At 41.5% G+C, this 16758-nt stretch overlaps 1 protein-coding gene across 5 annotated transcripts in view; it reads left to right on the forward strand.

Moving 5' to 3' along the window:
- The first annotated feature begins 2885 nt into the window (after nucleotides 1–2885).
- The window catches only part of HMGA2 (high mobility group AT-hook 2), a 138054-nt gene continuing 124181 nt past the window's right edge, over nucleotides 2886–16758 (forward strand). For all 5 annotated transcript variants that reach the window (XM_058425537.1, XM_032170661.2, XM_032170660.2 and 2 more), the window contains exons 1-3: nucleotides 2886–3129; nucleotides 5748–5834; nucleotides 16474–16524. In XM_058425537.1, coding sequence (XP_058281520.1) covers nucleotides 3019–3129; nucleotides 5748–5834; nucleotides 16474–16524 — 249 coding nt within the window. In that variant the 5' untranslated portion in view covers nucleotides 2886–3018. The remainder of the gene's footprint in view (nucleotides 3130–5747; nucleotides 5835–16473; nucleotides 16525–16758) is intronic.

A 16758-nucleotide genomic window follows, 5' to 3' on the forward strand; every position in this document is an offset into this window, starting at 1 on the left:
AATATATAAGAGCACCTTTTTGTATAGTAAAAGTGTCAATAATTTCAAAGATTACAACAAATTTTAATGTTTCACCTACAGAAAGTATACAGAATTCTGAAAAATTAAATACAGCTTCCAAAGAATGAAAATATATTAAATTGATTTAAATAGAACTTGATACAATATTTGTTTTATACCCTTGTTATAAATTCAAAAGGGGTCAAATAGTCTAACAGCAAAATGATAGCTGCCCGAAAACAAGTGGCTGTATACTCACCCCACCCCCAATTTTTCTGTGCTTCTCTTATATTCAAAGATTAATGCAAAAACAAAATTTTGGAATCCCCGCTTTGCTGACCTCTGCACACATTACCAAAAAAAAAAAAAAAATCGTAGGATATAATGAGGTATACCGCACAAAATTGGCTGGCTGAACTCCTCAGTGACTCCCCTGCATTCACCTTCAGATTTTCTCTCTACTCCTGGCAAAAAGTGAGCAAACAAACACAAACCCAAAAACCTATTTTGTACGTGTATGTGAAATGTGCACACCACAGTGCAAATATGTGATCATAGTTTTTAAATGTGCACGCTTGGCAGTTAGGAAGTGTCACTGTAATCGTTAGGTGAAACTTCAATCCCTTTGATGAAGATACCATCTTTGAGCCAAGCCCTGACAGAAAACCTTTGGTTCCTGTTAGACCCCTCCCTCCCCAGTCAGCTGCTGGGCTCCATCCGGAGGGATGGAGGCTCTCTCTCTCCATTACAGCTAAGCGTTCCCAGACCCAGGAGAAACCCGGGGTTCCTGCAGAGCACTCAACGTGCAGCAAAGTGTCTCAGCTCTGCAAAGGGCAGCTGGAAATGGATTTAAAATGGCAACGCGGACCAATCAGCGCTGCCGCGCCAAAGCAGACATTTACACGCGCCTCCTCCACATGCACAGCGGAACCTGGCGGTGCCTAACTCCTGCTTAGGGCTGCAAAGTAGGCGTTTTTATTCCACGGTGGTCTGTATCTTTGAAAAAAATAAATTCTTCCCCAGGTGAGAGTTTTTATTTTGGAATTAGTCCAAAATAATTTTGGGTGTGATGTGTGAAAATCTAAACCTAATTTTTTCAGTTTTGTGTTATTCGAGGATGAAAAGAGGTACATTTAAAAATGTACTCCACCTTTTAAAAACGGACTGTGGCCATTATGGTGTTCACATAACTCAGAAACAGCCCAGGCTATAAAATTAGGACTTGGCAGAAAGAGAGTTCTCAGGCATAAGGTTAAATCGAGGTAAACTGAAGGGAGAGTTGGGCAGTGAGTGCAATTGTGGTATTACGAATCTACAAGGTGCCCTTTACCCTGCGAGCGTCGGATCCCCGGGGAGGGGGGTGGGGAGGGAACTTCGACTGCCTCTAGTCTTTCCTGGAGAAAAAAGTTCAATGAAGAAGCTGGGGCGCTCTGTGTGTGCACATTGTTTGCACGTGTCTGCGAATGTGCATGTCTATCTGCGTGCCTGTATGTGTGTGTGTGTGTAAATGCGTGTGTTTACCAGCGCATGAGTGCCCCCGTGTCCACGTGTATTTGCGTGCATGTGCTTACACGCGTGTTCGTGTGTATCTGCATGTATGTCTCCGTGTATGTGCGCGCTCGCCCGCCCGCAGGCTCTGTGGTGAGGGCATTCCGAGGCGGAGTACGGCTGTCAGGGGCCCTCTCCCACTCCTCTGCAGTCCCTTCCCACTCACAGTGAACCGGTGCGCTGCCTGAGGTGCAGCCTGGACGCTTCCTGCAAAGTGTTGGCTCGGCACGGTAGAGGCGCAGGTAAAGGCCAAGCCCCGAAACGTGGCTCCGGGACAGTCACGTTCCCGCGCCTTCCTACGACAACTGCCCAGGGGTGACCTCGAGAGGCGGGTGGAGCTAGGCCCACGGCGAGCCAGCCCGGGATCCCTGGCCTGTCCCTTTAACCCCGCCGCCGGGCGGGAGCACGTGAGCGGGGCTCCGGGTGGCACCCGGGCGCCGCCGCCGCCGAGGCAGTTGTATTTCGAACGCTGCCTCTGGCTAGCAGCCAGGCGCCTTGGCTCGGCGGTCCGCCTGGCCTCCCTCCTCCTCATACTTTTCTTCCTGCGCAACCCCCTCCCCTTTATCCGCCCACGATTAGAGGTGGGCACTCCCCCCCCCCCCCCCCCCCCCCGCGCAAGCGCGCGCACGCACACACACCACACACACTCACACTCACACACACTCACACACTCATCCCACTTGAATCTTGGGGCAGGAACTCAGAAAACTTCCAGCCCGGGCAGCGCGCGCTTGGTGCAAGACTCAGGAGCTAGCAGTCCGTCCCCCTCCGACTCTCCGGTGCCGCCGCCGCCTGCTCCCGCCACCCGAGGAGGCGCGGTGCCACCCACTACTCTGTCCTCTGCCTGTGCTCCGTGCCCGACCCTATCCCGGCGGAATCTCCCCATCCTCCTTTGCTTTCCGACTGCCCAAGGCACTTTCAATCTCAATCTCTTCTCTCTCTCTCTGTCTGTCTCTCTCTCTCTCTCTCGCAGGGTGGGGGGAAGAGGAGGAGGAATTCTTTCCCCGCCTAACATTTCAAGGGACACAATTCACTCCAAGTCTCTTCCCTTTCCAAGCCGCTTCCGAAGTGCTCCCGGTGCCCGCAACTCCTGATCCCAACCCGCGAGAGGAGCCTCTGCGACCTCAAAGCCTCTCTTCCTTCTCCCTCGCTTCCCTCCTCCTCTCGCTACCTCCACCTCCACCGCCACCTCCACCTCCGGCACCCACCCACCGCCGCCGCCGCCACCGGCAGCGCCTCCTCCTCTCCTCCTCCTCCTCCCCTCTTCTCTTTTTGGCAGCCGCTGGACGTCCGGTGTTGATGGTGGCAGCGGCGGCAGCCTAAGCAACAGCAGCCCTCGCAGCCCGCCAGCTCGCGCTCGCCCCGCCGGCGTCCCCAGCCCTATCACCTCATCTCCCGAAAGGTGCTGGGCAGCTCCGGGGCGGTCGAGGCGAAGCGGCTGCAGCGGCGGTAGCGGCGGCGGGAGGCAGGATGAGCGCACGCGGTGAGGGCGCGGGGCAGCCGTCCACTTCAGCCCAGGGACAACCTGCCGCCCCAGCGCCTCAGAAGAGAGGACGCGGCCGCCCCAGGAAGCAGCAGCAAGTCAGTACGCGGGCGCGGTGGGGGCACCAGCCCACCCCGTCCCCACTGCCGGGGCCCAGACACGCGCGGGGCGGCCGGAGCGCGGGAGCCCAGTCGCCGCGGCCGTCGCACGCTGCCCGCCGGCAGGCTGGGGGAGGCGGCGCAGACCCCACGAGTGCGCCGCGCGGCCCCGGGGCGCCAGCAACCCTCCGGGCGGGGAGGTGGGGAGCCGCGGCGGGCGGCCCGGGGAAGGCGGGAGGTGGGGTCGGGCGAAGCGCGTCCTCGGACTTTCGCTATTGTGCACGGCCCCGAGTGGCGCGGTGTCGCCCGGTGACTGGAAGCGACCGGGATCCGACAAACCCTGGCTCGCAGGCGCTTTCCGAGCTGCTTTTGCAACTGCCCGGGAGGAAGGAGGTGCCGGGGACCCGGGCGCTTCGGCCGATCTGGGCTGAAGGAGCTAGAGTCCTGGGGGCCGGAGGCTCTTTCTCTCGCCTCCCGGGGCTGCTCGCGGGTCAGGGGCTGGCGCGCCGCAGCCGCCCCCTTGGCGCCCTCCTCCAAGCTCTCGGTGGCCCAAGACTCGCGCCCTCCCGACAAAGAACGCATGGAGACCCGGCTGCCTGGTCCTCTTTGGGCTCTTTAAATATGCGGCGGCCGCCGGAGGGAGCCCGGGGCAGGGGCTACGGGGAGCCTGGTTCCTCGCGGGACGGGGTTAACTCGCCCAGCTAAGGGCGCGTTGAAAGGAGTGTCCAAGAGAGTGCAGGGTAGCCAGGGTCGCTTCCTCGTCAGGGGCCCGGTCCCCCTTTTGCCCCTAGATCTCGCGCCTCAGAGCTGCAGCCATTAAATGCTCTTCTCCAAGGCCAGTGGCCCGGGTTGAGTAGGGGACGATCGAGGGGCGCCCGGGACCCTGCGGAGTGGAGGGTTTTGTCTGCGGATGCAACCAATTAAGCGTGCAGCCGGCGCTTGCAGAGCTGCGCTCACGCGCAGGGCTGGGGGTTTTGTTCGCTGTAATTTCCAAGCCGCGGCGGGCAGGGTTGGAGCGGGATATGTCTATTGAGAACATTTAAACTCCACTTTCTCGGGCTTTAAAACTTGCTCGCTCCTTAGTCTTAAATCGCTTCCTTCATGGCAAACACGCCGATTAGAAAATAATCCTAGAGTCCCAAAGTTGTCCGAGAGCAAGGTGGGGAAACTGAACAATGTTTGCTTGCCTGTGCATTTTAGAAAAATTGAGAGTTGTACCTTTTTGAAATCATCAAAGGAAACAAGCCGGTCTAGAGGCCCCTGAGTTTTCCCGCTCTGCCCAAGCGACACTTTACACCGCGTTTGAATCCTGTTTTACACCTCCCAGGAAGTCTCTGCCCTCCCCCACTTGTTTCCCACCCGCCACCCAGCTCTAACTCACTAATTGCCCCCCCTCCAAAAAAAAAAAAAAAATCCAAAAGAAATTACAATGGGGTCTGGAGGTGATTGGATACTTTACCTTTGAGTTAAGGCAGAGTTCACAAAGAAAGAAAAATGTGTCTCCGATGTGTTTGCTCTCGATGTGCCCACTGGCGCTAGTGGTCCCACAGAAGCTTGCAGGGAACCTTCCCAAATTCTCTAAATGGGATGCGAATTTTCATTGAGGACGTTCATGCGTTTTAAGTTAATTAGTCTCACTTAATCACCGAATCTGAATGAAATGTGAATAGATGATTCACTGGATAAATATTTGGGATCTGGAATATTAATCATCACATTCTCTTAACCACTTGAGTATTTACTACTTGGCATAGGAGCCATTTAAAGTTTTGCTAAACCTAGTGATTGCTTCCATTTCTCATTCCCAGACACTCCATTCCTCCTCGCTTTTACCCCCTTTTAGTTTTCTCCACTCCACCCCCATAAGAGTTTTCTCAAAAGAAAGTTTTGAAGAAAATATGTTTATTTTCATCAAAAGATATTTAAATTTAGACTGGAGGCCATGCCTGCATCTCCAAAAGGAAGTGGAGAATTGAAGCAATTAACTAGATAATTCAAGCAAAACCTCCCACCATAGATTTACTATAATTATTTGGAAATTTTAGGAGGAATGGAGTTATTTTGAACTGAAGAACTTGAATAATTGCTCCAGTATTTCACTCAGAATGTGTCAGTTGAATCATAATCCACCTAGAAGGCAGGTATACAAAGATGATTAAAAGCCACCTTTTCAATATGGAAGATTGTTGAAATATCTATGATGGTAGCTTCGTATTTCTGTTGTTTGAAATGCTAGTATAATGGAGAGTGGTGTTCGTTTAAAATGCTTATTATTCCTATGAGTTGCCAAATGCATAGCCCTGTAAACTTTACACCTTAAAAGTATATGACTTTCTTTCTAGAACATGCCTCTTCAGCCTTTGTTACCATTTTAGGTTTGAAGTAGAATCTAGTTTTCATATACAAAATAGAGTTTCCTCTTTGAACCCTTGGATTAAAAGTATAGTTATTTCCCCTTTCTGTAAACTCTGTACCATCATCATCCATTTATGCTTGAACTGAACGTGTTCCAGCAGCTCTTTTGAGCAGCACATGCAGAAAATATAGCTAAAGAGTCAGGGTCAATTTCTTTCAGACATTCTTGCCACAACAGCATTTTTTTTTCCCCTCACAATTAGGAACCAACCGGTGAGCCCTCTCCTAAGAGACCCAGGGGAAGACCTAAAGGCAGCAAAAACAAGAGTCCCTCTAAAGCAGCTCAAAAGGTGAGATTTCTCAAGTCAAGCTCTCCTAACTTCATCAATGACTGACTACAGGAGCCTGCCTGTAACTTTCCCATTCTAACTCCGCAGCTAGGAATTTGTCCCAACTGGGTAACACAAGACTCACTTCTTACATTTAACATTAGTTAGATGCGAGTTAACCTTTTTTCTAAGCAGATGCTCAGCATAAAAAGTTTATGAAGATACTTAACAGTGTTGTTTTTAAACAAACAGCCACCAAATAATTTGAACTTTAAAACGGGTAGAAGTGAGGAAGGAAGGGGGGGGGCGAGATGGAAAATGACACAATTAATATTTGCACCAGTTGTAAATAGTTAAAAACAAATAAAAACTATAGATTTTGCCTGGAGGTAAAGTTTTTGCAATTTCCTCTGAAAAATGATAGAGATTGATTTACTTTGTGCTTATTACATGGCTACTGCAAACCAAATCCCCCTATTAAAGTACTTTGCCAAATAGATGATAATTAGAAGTAAATCTAGCTGTGGGATAGTGGAAAAATTTCATGAATTTTACAGCTTTAATTGTGATAATAAAGTATACTGTTTGTTTTACAATAAACCTGCAGTATAGTGTATCATAATCTCAAAATGCCTTTTCATCAAGTGACATAGAAATGTCTGAATTGGACAATGAGACTTTTTAAAACAAATATTTGGCTAATTTAATATCTCTTTTTGGGCAGAATAGAACCCAGTTAAGTGTAATATTCAGTGTTTTTCTTAATAAATTTAAACTTGCAGTTTAAGATAACTTCAGGTTGGCTGTGTTTAAGCTAGCAAAGAGGAACTATGTCAGGGTTAATGCATGTACAGAGAAGTACCAGTCACTTTTTTGACTTTATAAATAAATTGGAAAAAAAAGTTTCTGCGTTTTATTTGTAGGTTTGTGTAGTAATTGAGAACAAAGTTTCAAAAATCAGAACTAAATTTGGATATACCTTTTCACCGGTTTTGGGTGCTCCATGTACAGTATTTCTTAGAAAGGACTATATGCTCATCGTTTGGGGATTAATGTTTTGTGTGGTTTCCTTTGTGACTGTGGGTACTAACTGTAATATATGTGATAGTTTTCAGTGTTGTAAACTGCCATAGCAACTAATGGTACATATAAAGTTATTTAGGAAGTAACTATGTGTTCTTGTCTGTTTTAACAGTTTTGAACAGAGTTGAGGAGCATATTTTTAATATATTTAAATTTAATTGCTTCTTAGAGTTTAGATTTAATTGTGTTTCTTGTTTAATCAATAAATTTTAAAATAGCTCTAAGTAACCTTGTTATTTAAAAATGGCAATATATAATCTGGTATTTTTAATATGAATACTTTATATTTGTTTCATTTTATCTCATTTATAAATTAACTGAAAAGGACTGATTTTACCAAGGAGTTTTTCTATGTTGTGTAAGTGTGGAGTTTACCTAATTTACTTTTATTCTAAGGAGATGCACAAATGAATATCTTGTTAGATAACTAACACACATTTAAGCTGTGGTGTAATTCCTCTGAAAAACACATCATGATAATATCTACTAGGAAGAAATCTTTAAATTTCACCATAAATAAGTAATTTGAAATTTAATACTAAAAAGGAAAATGAATTGTCTCCCATATTTTACTATATTTCATGTTTTTTGGATGAATAGATAGAAACGCTCCCATCGCCTCCTCTTCATTTTAAAAAGCTTACCACTGACTAACAAAATTTGTATTGAGAAAAGGGAAGCTGAAACTAGTGCCTAGTTTACCTAGTTTAAAAAAAGCAAAATTTTTAAAGTTGATCTATTACTAAGTAAGGGTTGATTTATTTTTAGTGACTCTAGTGACAGGCGTTTGTAAGTGACCCCCCTAAGCCACTCATCTTTCTGAAAATTCTTCATGTGTATGCATACATTATTCCAATTTCCAAAACAAAAGTAGGTTTTCTTTTTTCTAAAGATTCCTTCTCCAGAATCTTTCGTTCTTTCAGATACAATTATTTCCTACAATGCTGTTATAAAAATCCCTCTTGTAATAAAAATGAATAAATACTTTTGCCCATAACATGACTTATTTTTCTTCAGTTTTATAAATTACGCTTCATCTGGAGAAGAGAATACCTTGCAAAATAATGAATGACATTGACGAATCGTTCATGGCATGTGTAAACTTAAGGTATTTTCACTTTCAAATCAGAATTTGTTGAGTATGTTACTATTCTATATAAACATGATTTTCAAACATATTTATTAAGCATATATTGTGTTCTAACAAAACATATATGTTCGTCAGGACTTTGCAATACAAATCTTTTTAGAAAAAGTTATATTTTTCATAACATGTAAGATAAACATACCCTGTGAGACTGACCAGAGTAGATATGAGAAGTCTTCTATGAGTAACAAAGTGAGTGTTTTCCTGTAAACTGAGACCCATCACAATGCAAAATACATTGCAAAGACTGGTAAGTATGTGAGAAGAAAGAAGCCTAAAATTAGAGGAGCTGCAATGCACACTGAAATCCTGATGGTTATATACTTAAAATTTCTTGCTGCTTGGAGTTTCTTGACTTACAAAGTTTATATTTGGATTCAGTAACTGGCCTTGGGACGTTTGAAAACAAAGCTGTTTATTAGAAAATTAACAGTGTGAAACTGGACAATGCATGCAGAATGTTGCAAGACCAAGTGAATGACTACTAAATTAGCCATCACTTTAATTTCAAACCATATTCAGTAGAAAATTGATTTATATAATATGTAAAACAAAGCCATTTATAAAAACACAATTTCCTATGCTTGGAACTTTTGGAAGAGAAGATAATTATTCTTCAGTCTACTTAATATTCCATTAAAACTAATTACTATGCATGACCATTGTGTGATGATTCTAGTCATTGCTCAGAACTCCAATCTGAGTGCTCAAAATTTGTCCCTGAATCAGTTTCATATAGTTACCTGAATAAAAGAAATCAGAAGTTAAAGTTTTCCTGAATAATTCATTTGTCCATGTGTGTATATGTCTGTGTGAGCATATCTTTACCCTTTTATTTATTTTTTAGTCTGAGATACACCTATGACCAGTTATGTCTTAACTTCCTTTTTTGTTTTGTTTTGCTTTGCTTTCCTTTCCTGGTTGTGCTGGATGGAGATCTTTGCATTTTTACAGTTCCCAAATAGTTAGAGAGAAAGAAGTTATAATCTCCTTTAGTTTAGGGTTTTGTTGTACTTATTTAATCATGACAGAATACTGGAGGGAGGGGTTGTCACTAATTTTTCAGTGTTGAAGGTCTCAAGTCAAATTCATCTTTAAGTTTTAAGCCAATTCTCATCCACATATTTTAGGAAGTTTTTTTTCTGCGGTTGAATTAAATTTTATTGGAAGGAAAATGAAAATTAAAAAAAAAAAGATCTCAGGTGTGAGATAACCCTACTTCATTATGTCATATATTTGCTTCACCACCGTTTTGACTTTAGGTGTAATGGACAGATCTAGGGAGCAAAGTGCAGAATGAAAATATCTAGATAAAGTAGTTATAGCTAAAATAATGTGTTCAGAGTAAATGTTTAATCTCTATGTTCAATTTGCTATAAAAAGAAGGCCTGAATTAATTAGATACTGTAAAGACTACTTCATGCTCCTTCTAATCATTTGCATTCCTAGAAATGTGGTTTGCTTTTCATAATCATTACCCACACCAATCACAGATATTTTAAGAAGAGAGAAGATAATTTTAGTCACCATTTCAGAAAAATCATTCAGCATAAATGCTGAGTGTGGACAGAATTTTCTTCAGAATATAGTAGGCCTAATTAAAAGGAGAAACCAAAGATATTATTAGGTGAGTTAAGGAAAGGTAACTTTGGAAGTTATCATATAATTCTGGCCTATGGTTTCTAAATTAAACTACTATGATTTAGTTTAATTCCTCTGTGTTTCAATGGGCAGGTAAGTTTTATTGTGGGATTCAGGGCCCTATCTGAGGATACAAATGAATTCAGCAGGTGAAATTAAGTAAAGCCCAACTGTTGTTCCATTATCTTGATATTTAGGCTGACTTACCTAAACAATTGACTCGTTTTTTTCTTTCACTTTGCCAGGGAAGACAAAGCCTTACTTAATGCACCAGCACATTCTATCTGGCAATGCTTTTAATCATCACAGATTATGATCCAAATATGGGAGAATGAAATACATTTGAATTATGAAGTAATTTTATTTCAAGGCACCTATAGTTCTACTTCTCTGGAAGCTCTCATCCTTCTGAACTCTTCTGAACTTGAAGTCTCCTCATTTCTCTGGCTGACCTACATTCCTGGCTCATTTTTATCTCAAGTTCTCAACAGATCATTTTGCTAAGGAGATAGAATATACCAGATTGGTATTCTATTGCATTTCAGTTCTTTCTCGAGAATAGATGGATGCTGAAGAGGATTTTATGTCAGTTAAATCATTCAAAAATGTCTTGTCTTGTTAGTTGACTTTCTGCAGTTTACAGAGCAGAAGGCACAAAGTGGAAACTGAATTAATTTCACTGATTCTGAAGGTTTTAGTTATGAATCTTTGTTCTGCCAACCAGGAGAAAAGGGGAAATAGAGAACTGTTATCTGTTAGGGCATTGCATTATTTCATATTGTTTTAATACACTGAGCAATTTTGAATGGCATATTCTATTTAAATTAGGGAAGAGTAGTGCAGGCATTCTCTTTTGTCTAGGATAATGTTTGCTCAGAAGGTAATTCCTGTGATCAATAGCAGTGATCTCTTGTATCATTACTATTGATTTTTATGATTACAAAGAAGTAGCGAGAAGATTTGGAGGAGGAGAATCTTAAACTTTGAAAATGATAACTTTGCCTGTCATTTGGCTTTGGTTTTAATTTAGTGTTTGTATACATGAAGATAAGCATGTGAAAATAAGGACACCAGAGTTGACAGTAAGGGCTAACTTGGGTAATAAGCAGGAACTACAATGGGTGATGGAAGTTACTTATATTTTCTATTGGAAAATATATTGTGATAGGAAATTGTAATGTCTCTTCAAGGCTAAAAGTGTTGCATGTAAAATTAGGAAACTTACAGAACTGGATTATCAAAAAGGTAAAATGAGAATTTCCTCAGTGCTTAGTGGGATTGATTCGTAGAGTTGATTTTGATATCAGTGTACATTGATTTATACTGTTTATATTTTTAAAAATAGCAACTGAAGGAAATATAAAATGTGTTTTCTAGGCTTTGGATAGTGGGCTTCGTGCAAATCAAGATACAGGCAAACAAGACGGCACCGTCACACCCAAATATTTTTCTAGTGTTTTTTTTGGTACAGATGCATTGATGGATTTGCAGTGGGGAAGTTCTGGCTATATCATAGTACATAAAAAATATGATGAGAGAACTTGTAAAAGCAAAAAATTAATAGCCACCTAAACCTGACCCTGAAGTCAGAATTGAATTATTCTTAGTTTCCAACCTCTGCTCTTGTCCATGTGTTTATAGGAAACTTGGAAATACATTACTTTTAACTAATTTGATTTTCACCCTAGAAGGTTATCTTTTATTTTTTAAATTTTCGCATGGCGGTTTTATTTTATATGGGAATAGCTCTCCAAAGAACAGACACTTTACTGCATTGAAATCACTCAGTTCTACTACCTGTGAACATGGGCAGGTTGCTTAATCTCCCATTTGTAAAACAGGGGAAGTAACAGCTGCCCTGCCCTACTTAAGTAAGATAATGCTTGGAAAGTCACTTTGGAAACTAAGAGAATTGGTAAGTATTGTATCTGTGGGTAGCATTTTAAAATAAGGGGAGGGAAAAGAAATTACATTTGACTAAGTGCTAAATGCCATAGCTTTTGTCAGGCACTTTACATATATGTTAGCTCCTTTAATCCTCTGATTTAGGCACTGTGGTCTTCATTCCACAAATGAGAAAACTGTGATTCAAAGATGTAAACAGGACATACCTGATATTCAACTCTGGTAAATGGTAGCACCTAGGTTTGAATTCACTTTAATTCTAAAGCTTATACTCTTTCCACTACCATGTGCTCCCGAATGTTCTGTAAAATATTTGTTACAAGGTAGATTTCTGTTATCTCCAGTAACCTGAAATGCAGGTTGGAAATTACGCTTTGGGAAACCTTTGAAGGGCCACTCCAAAGGTTATAAAGGGATTGGAAATGTATGCCTTCTGCGACTGATACCCACAAGACTTCTGGCTCCCAAATATATCATGCGGCTATGTCTTTGGGAATTGTAACACATCCAGAAGTTTTCTTCTTTGCTAAATGAGAGGGCTAGGTGAAATTATCTCTACTTTTACTGAACTCTAGAATTCTGATGATAAGAGGGAAATAAGACACACATATAATATAAACACTTTTCCTTCCTTTCTTTTTTCCTTCCTTTCCTCTTGCCCTCCCTCCCTCCCTTCTCCTTCCTTCCTTCCTTCCTTCCTTCCTTCCTTCCTTCCCTTCCCTCCCTCCCTCCCTCGCTCCCTCCCTTCCTCCCTTCCTCCCTTCCTCTCTCTTTGCCTCCCTCCCTCCCTTGCTCCCTCCCTCCCTCGCTCCCTCCCTCCCTCCCTGCCTCCCTCCCTTCCTCTCTCTTTGCCTCCCTCCCTCCCTCCCTTCCTCTCTCTTTGCCTCCCTCCCTCGCTCCCTCCCTCCCTCCCTGCCTCCCTCCCTTCCTCTCTCTTTGCCTCCCTCCCTCCCTCCCTTCCTCTCTCTTTGCCTCCCTCCCTCCCCTCCTTCAACAAGTATATAGGGAACACCTCCCGTACACCAGGCACTAGTGCTAAGCACTGTTTTCAAGCTCAAGAGATGTATTTGCTAGTGAATTTCTTTCCTAATTAGTTTTTTAAAATGTGCAGTACCTTGAAGAGCCTGGAGTACAGAACTTCTTAGAGAAAGAAATAATTATATTTCCCATTTGACATTTCTCCCAATCCTCATGGACTTGCTTCTAAATATATCATAAAATTAAATATACAGTTTTAAATCTAAAGTTTAAAACATAAAAATATTAATGAGGGCAAACAAGGGAGAAATGACACTTTTAATGAGATATGATTGTTGTAAATATTTGCATAATAGTGCTGGTAATAGTCTGAAATTTCAGTTCTTACCAATGAGAATTCCGACCATATCTCCCTTTTCTCTCTTGATGTGAGCAATAAATAGTTAGAATCAGTTACGTCTCTGTTATACATGGGCTTGTAGTATAAAGCCAAATTCTATTCTGGCAAAGGAAAACCAAATATACACTTCTACAGTATTGCATATGTTAAAACAAAACAAGCCTCCTGAATGTTTTGTTTGTCTTTTTTGAAAAATAATATCCTGAAGAGCATTAAACACAGGAAAACAATATTAAAGCTGATGTTTTCCAATATGTAAAAATCCTGGATCTAAGCTGGTTTACAAACTAAAACCCTAACTTGTTTTGCAGCCTTTGTGGAGTTTGATTAGAATGATTAAATAATGTGGGTTTTAAAGAACAATGAAAACCTCCCAGATTGACGCCACACAGCACAGCTAATGTGTTTCTTCTAGATGTAGTCTCAGAAGAGGGTTTCAGTTTACATGTAACACTGGCCTGAACGACCAAGGAGCAAGTTTGCTTTTAACAAGTCCGAGTGATAATCGTGCTATTTTGCCCTTTAGTTAATGGTGCAAATTTTATTTCTCAATAGGCTTTTTGTAAATAAGATGCTCATTTAAAAGTCACCTTATTTGCAGGGCTTTTTCTGTTTTTGAGAGATTTGCTTTCTCTGACTTTGAAATGCAGTGAAACCCTTTCAGAAAAAAAAAAAAAACTCGCTCTTCAATAGATTTTAGATACACCCGGATCACATCGTGGCCCCTGCAACATAACAACCGTGCAGAAAAAGCCTGGTGTAGCACTGTTAACTTCTAAGGTCAATAGGCTCCTTCTCCCACCCCGACTTCACACCCTCTTTTCAATAAAAAGGATTTCTATTTTCCATGTTTGTGTAATTTACTACTGGGTTAACTGTGCAATCTTACAGTTGCTTCCAAAGATTAAGTCAGATGCTGCTTCTGTGCTAGAGAACTCCATACTCATGTATAACTCACTATGCAATAGCCAAAGGGATCCTTAAAAGCCTCATTCTAAAGGTGACAGATGGGTGTGAAGGAATACTTGCATTGACCAAGCCTTCTGTGAGAGGAAACTAACTTGAAGAAAAACTCCCTTTTTTGGGAGGCTGAGGCAGGCGGATCACGAGGTCAGGAGATCGAGACCATCCTGGCTAACACGGTGAACCCCCCGTCTCTACTTAAAATACAAAAAAATTAGCCGGGTGTGGTGGCAGGCGCCTGTAGTCCCAGCTACTTGGGAGGCTGAGGCAGGAGAATGTAGTGAACCCGGGAGGCGCATCTTGCAGTGAGCCGAGATCGCGCTACTGCACTCCAGCCTGGGCAACAGAGCAATACTCCATCTCAAAAAAAAAAAAAAAAAAAAAGAAAAACTCCCTTTAAGGGTTCCATCTAGTTAGGAGTGAAAGAACACTTATGCAGCACCCCATGGGAGGCAGGAACTTCTAAGTACTTCTAGGAATGACGTCTCACAGGAGGAGTCATCTCCATTGCACAGATGAAACCAAATTGAGGTGTTCAAGGACCTGCCCAAAGTCATAAAGCTAAAATGGAAGAGCAGGAATTGGAATCTAAGCGTTCCAAGGTAGAGTCTATCTTCTCAGGGCACCTCCCTCTCCATGAGGCAATGCTCTGAAGAGGGTATGATTTACTTGACACTGGGCTTTCACTAAATTCGTTAGACATTAAGACAATGCTACTAACCTCTGACAATAAACGATTCCTTTGTGGAGCCATTCAAAAGTAATAAACAGTGATTCAGAGTGTCCAAATCCGATGGTTAGATAGAACCCCTAAAGGCTACCAGGTTTCCTTTTGTTCTGGGAAATTAACTGAATCAGTGACAATTTTAGTTTCCTAAAGTATTTTTTTATGGTAGCAAATGCTTGTATACTACCGGGTAGTAGCATTGTTAAGAGGCTAGGAGCACAGTCTTTACAGTTAGACAAAACTGGGTTCAAATCCCAGGTCTGCCACTTACCTGCTTTTTTGTGACCTTGAGCCAGTTGTATACCTAACCTATCTAAGACTTAGTTGTTCATCTACAAAATAAGAGAAATAATAATACCCACTTTATAAGGCTGCTGTAAGGATTAACGTAACACATGTGACTGACAATCTAGTGCCTGGGATATTTTAAATGCTCAATATGTGTGAGTTAACATTACAATCATACAGAGTTTGGGTTAATTCATGGGACCTGTTGGATAGTAATGCCAGATCAGGGAGATAGTATTTGGTGAGAAATGTTGTGGCTTATTTTATCTCTTATCTACCTGTCTATCTGCCTATCCATCTATCTGTTTGTCAACTATCAGGTAAATCTATCTGTTTTTACCAGGCAGATTGAAGAGAAAAAGAGGAAAGTTTCATTTGGCAGTGTAGACAGTCAGTATCACTGTACCAAGTACCCCTACTGGCTGCTACAGTCAATATCACTGTACAAAGTACCCCCACCGGCTGCTAACTCAGATAACAAAAGTAAAATGTGGAACAAGGTATCCTGGTTCAAGTTACCTGTATTTGTGTGTTAATATAGCCATGGATGATTCTTATACATGAAACAATATGTACTAAGTTTTCTTTATCCTAAAAAGTAGGAACACATGTTTTTATAGATGTATGTGATATGTGTGTGTATTGGTGTGTTGTTGTGTCTGAAGATTGGACTAGGGCTGACAAAAACAGGGAAAAACTAATTGCTTTATAAATATTGTTAACAACTGTGATATCAGAAAAATCTTCTGTGAAGTAAAGCAATGAAACAAACTCTCAAGATAGAAATGTATTCGTGTTAAGTGTGGGATTATTGTTAATAAAGTACATTTTTAATTAATCATTATTGCTAGGCACATATAGTTTTCATCACTAGGACAAACTGATGATTTCTGCCTGCTTTTTTTTTCCTCTGCTTTAGGTGAACTGTTTGACAGGTGATTGTTTCAGGCAAGGAACACTAAATTAAACATGTAGAAGTGTGCAAATGTTTGTTATTTTGAATTAGAATGCTTGTGTATTCTTTTTCACATTGGTACTTGCTTTTGACTACCAATATAGGTAGAAGAGCTTTGTAAATTGTAAAGTAATATATCAATATTAATTTTTGCAACTTTAGTTGTGACATGGAAAGAATCTTGATCATCTTAAGAAATATTAATTTTCTAAAATACTAACTTATGTAGTTACAGAATGTGGGAATAATGTTTTTAATATGGACAGAAATAAAAGCAAAATAGCTTTTGAAAAAGCATTTTCATGTATTTCAGAAGAGATCACTACAGGGGGAGTCTTTTGGGGTGAGGGTTGCATAGATACCTCTTTACATCATGCAATGAAGAAGAATCTACTCAGAAATGTGGAAAAAGATTAACCTTAGAGGAGACGAAGTGTGTTAAAAAAAAAAAAAACAAAAAACCGATACGTCATCCGCAAAGCAGAACATTCTTACTTCAAATGTGTCCCTTGGTGCAGTACTTATAAACAATGTCAGGTAGAAAACTATAATGACTTCCTTTTTCATTTGCAGAAAGCAGAAGCCACTGGAGAAAAACGGCCAAGAGGCAGACCTAGGAAATGGGTGAGTAATAAGATATAATTTTTCTTCTTTTTTTGAAAAGAAAAATTTCTGTTGTATTAAATGAGAAAAGTTTTATTTCGTCGATTACATGAATTTCCAACTTCTGGTTTGATGAATCTTTGAAAGGGTTAAGGCAAGAGACAAATTATCATCACTTCCTACCACTAGGCTCCAGGTGTTTATGTAGAACACTTTTCTTTCCTGAAGGTGGACTCATTTTTCTATCTCTTATCA

This window comes from Hylobates moloch, unplaced genomic scaffold (assembly GCF_009828535.3).
Source record: "Hylobates moloch isolate HMO894 unplaced genomic scaffold, HMol_V3 SCAFFOLD_12, whole genome shotgun sequence".
NCBI lineage: Eukaryota > Metazoa > Chordata > Mammalia > Primates > Hylobatidae > Hylobates > Hylobates moloch.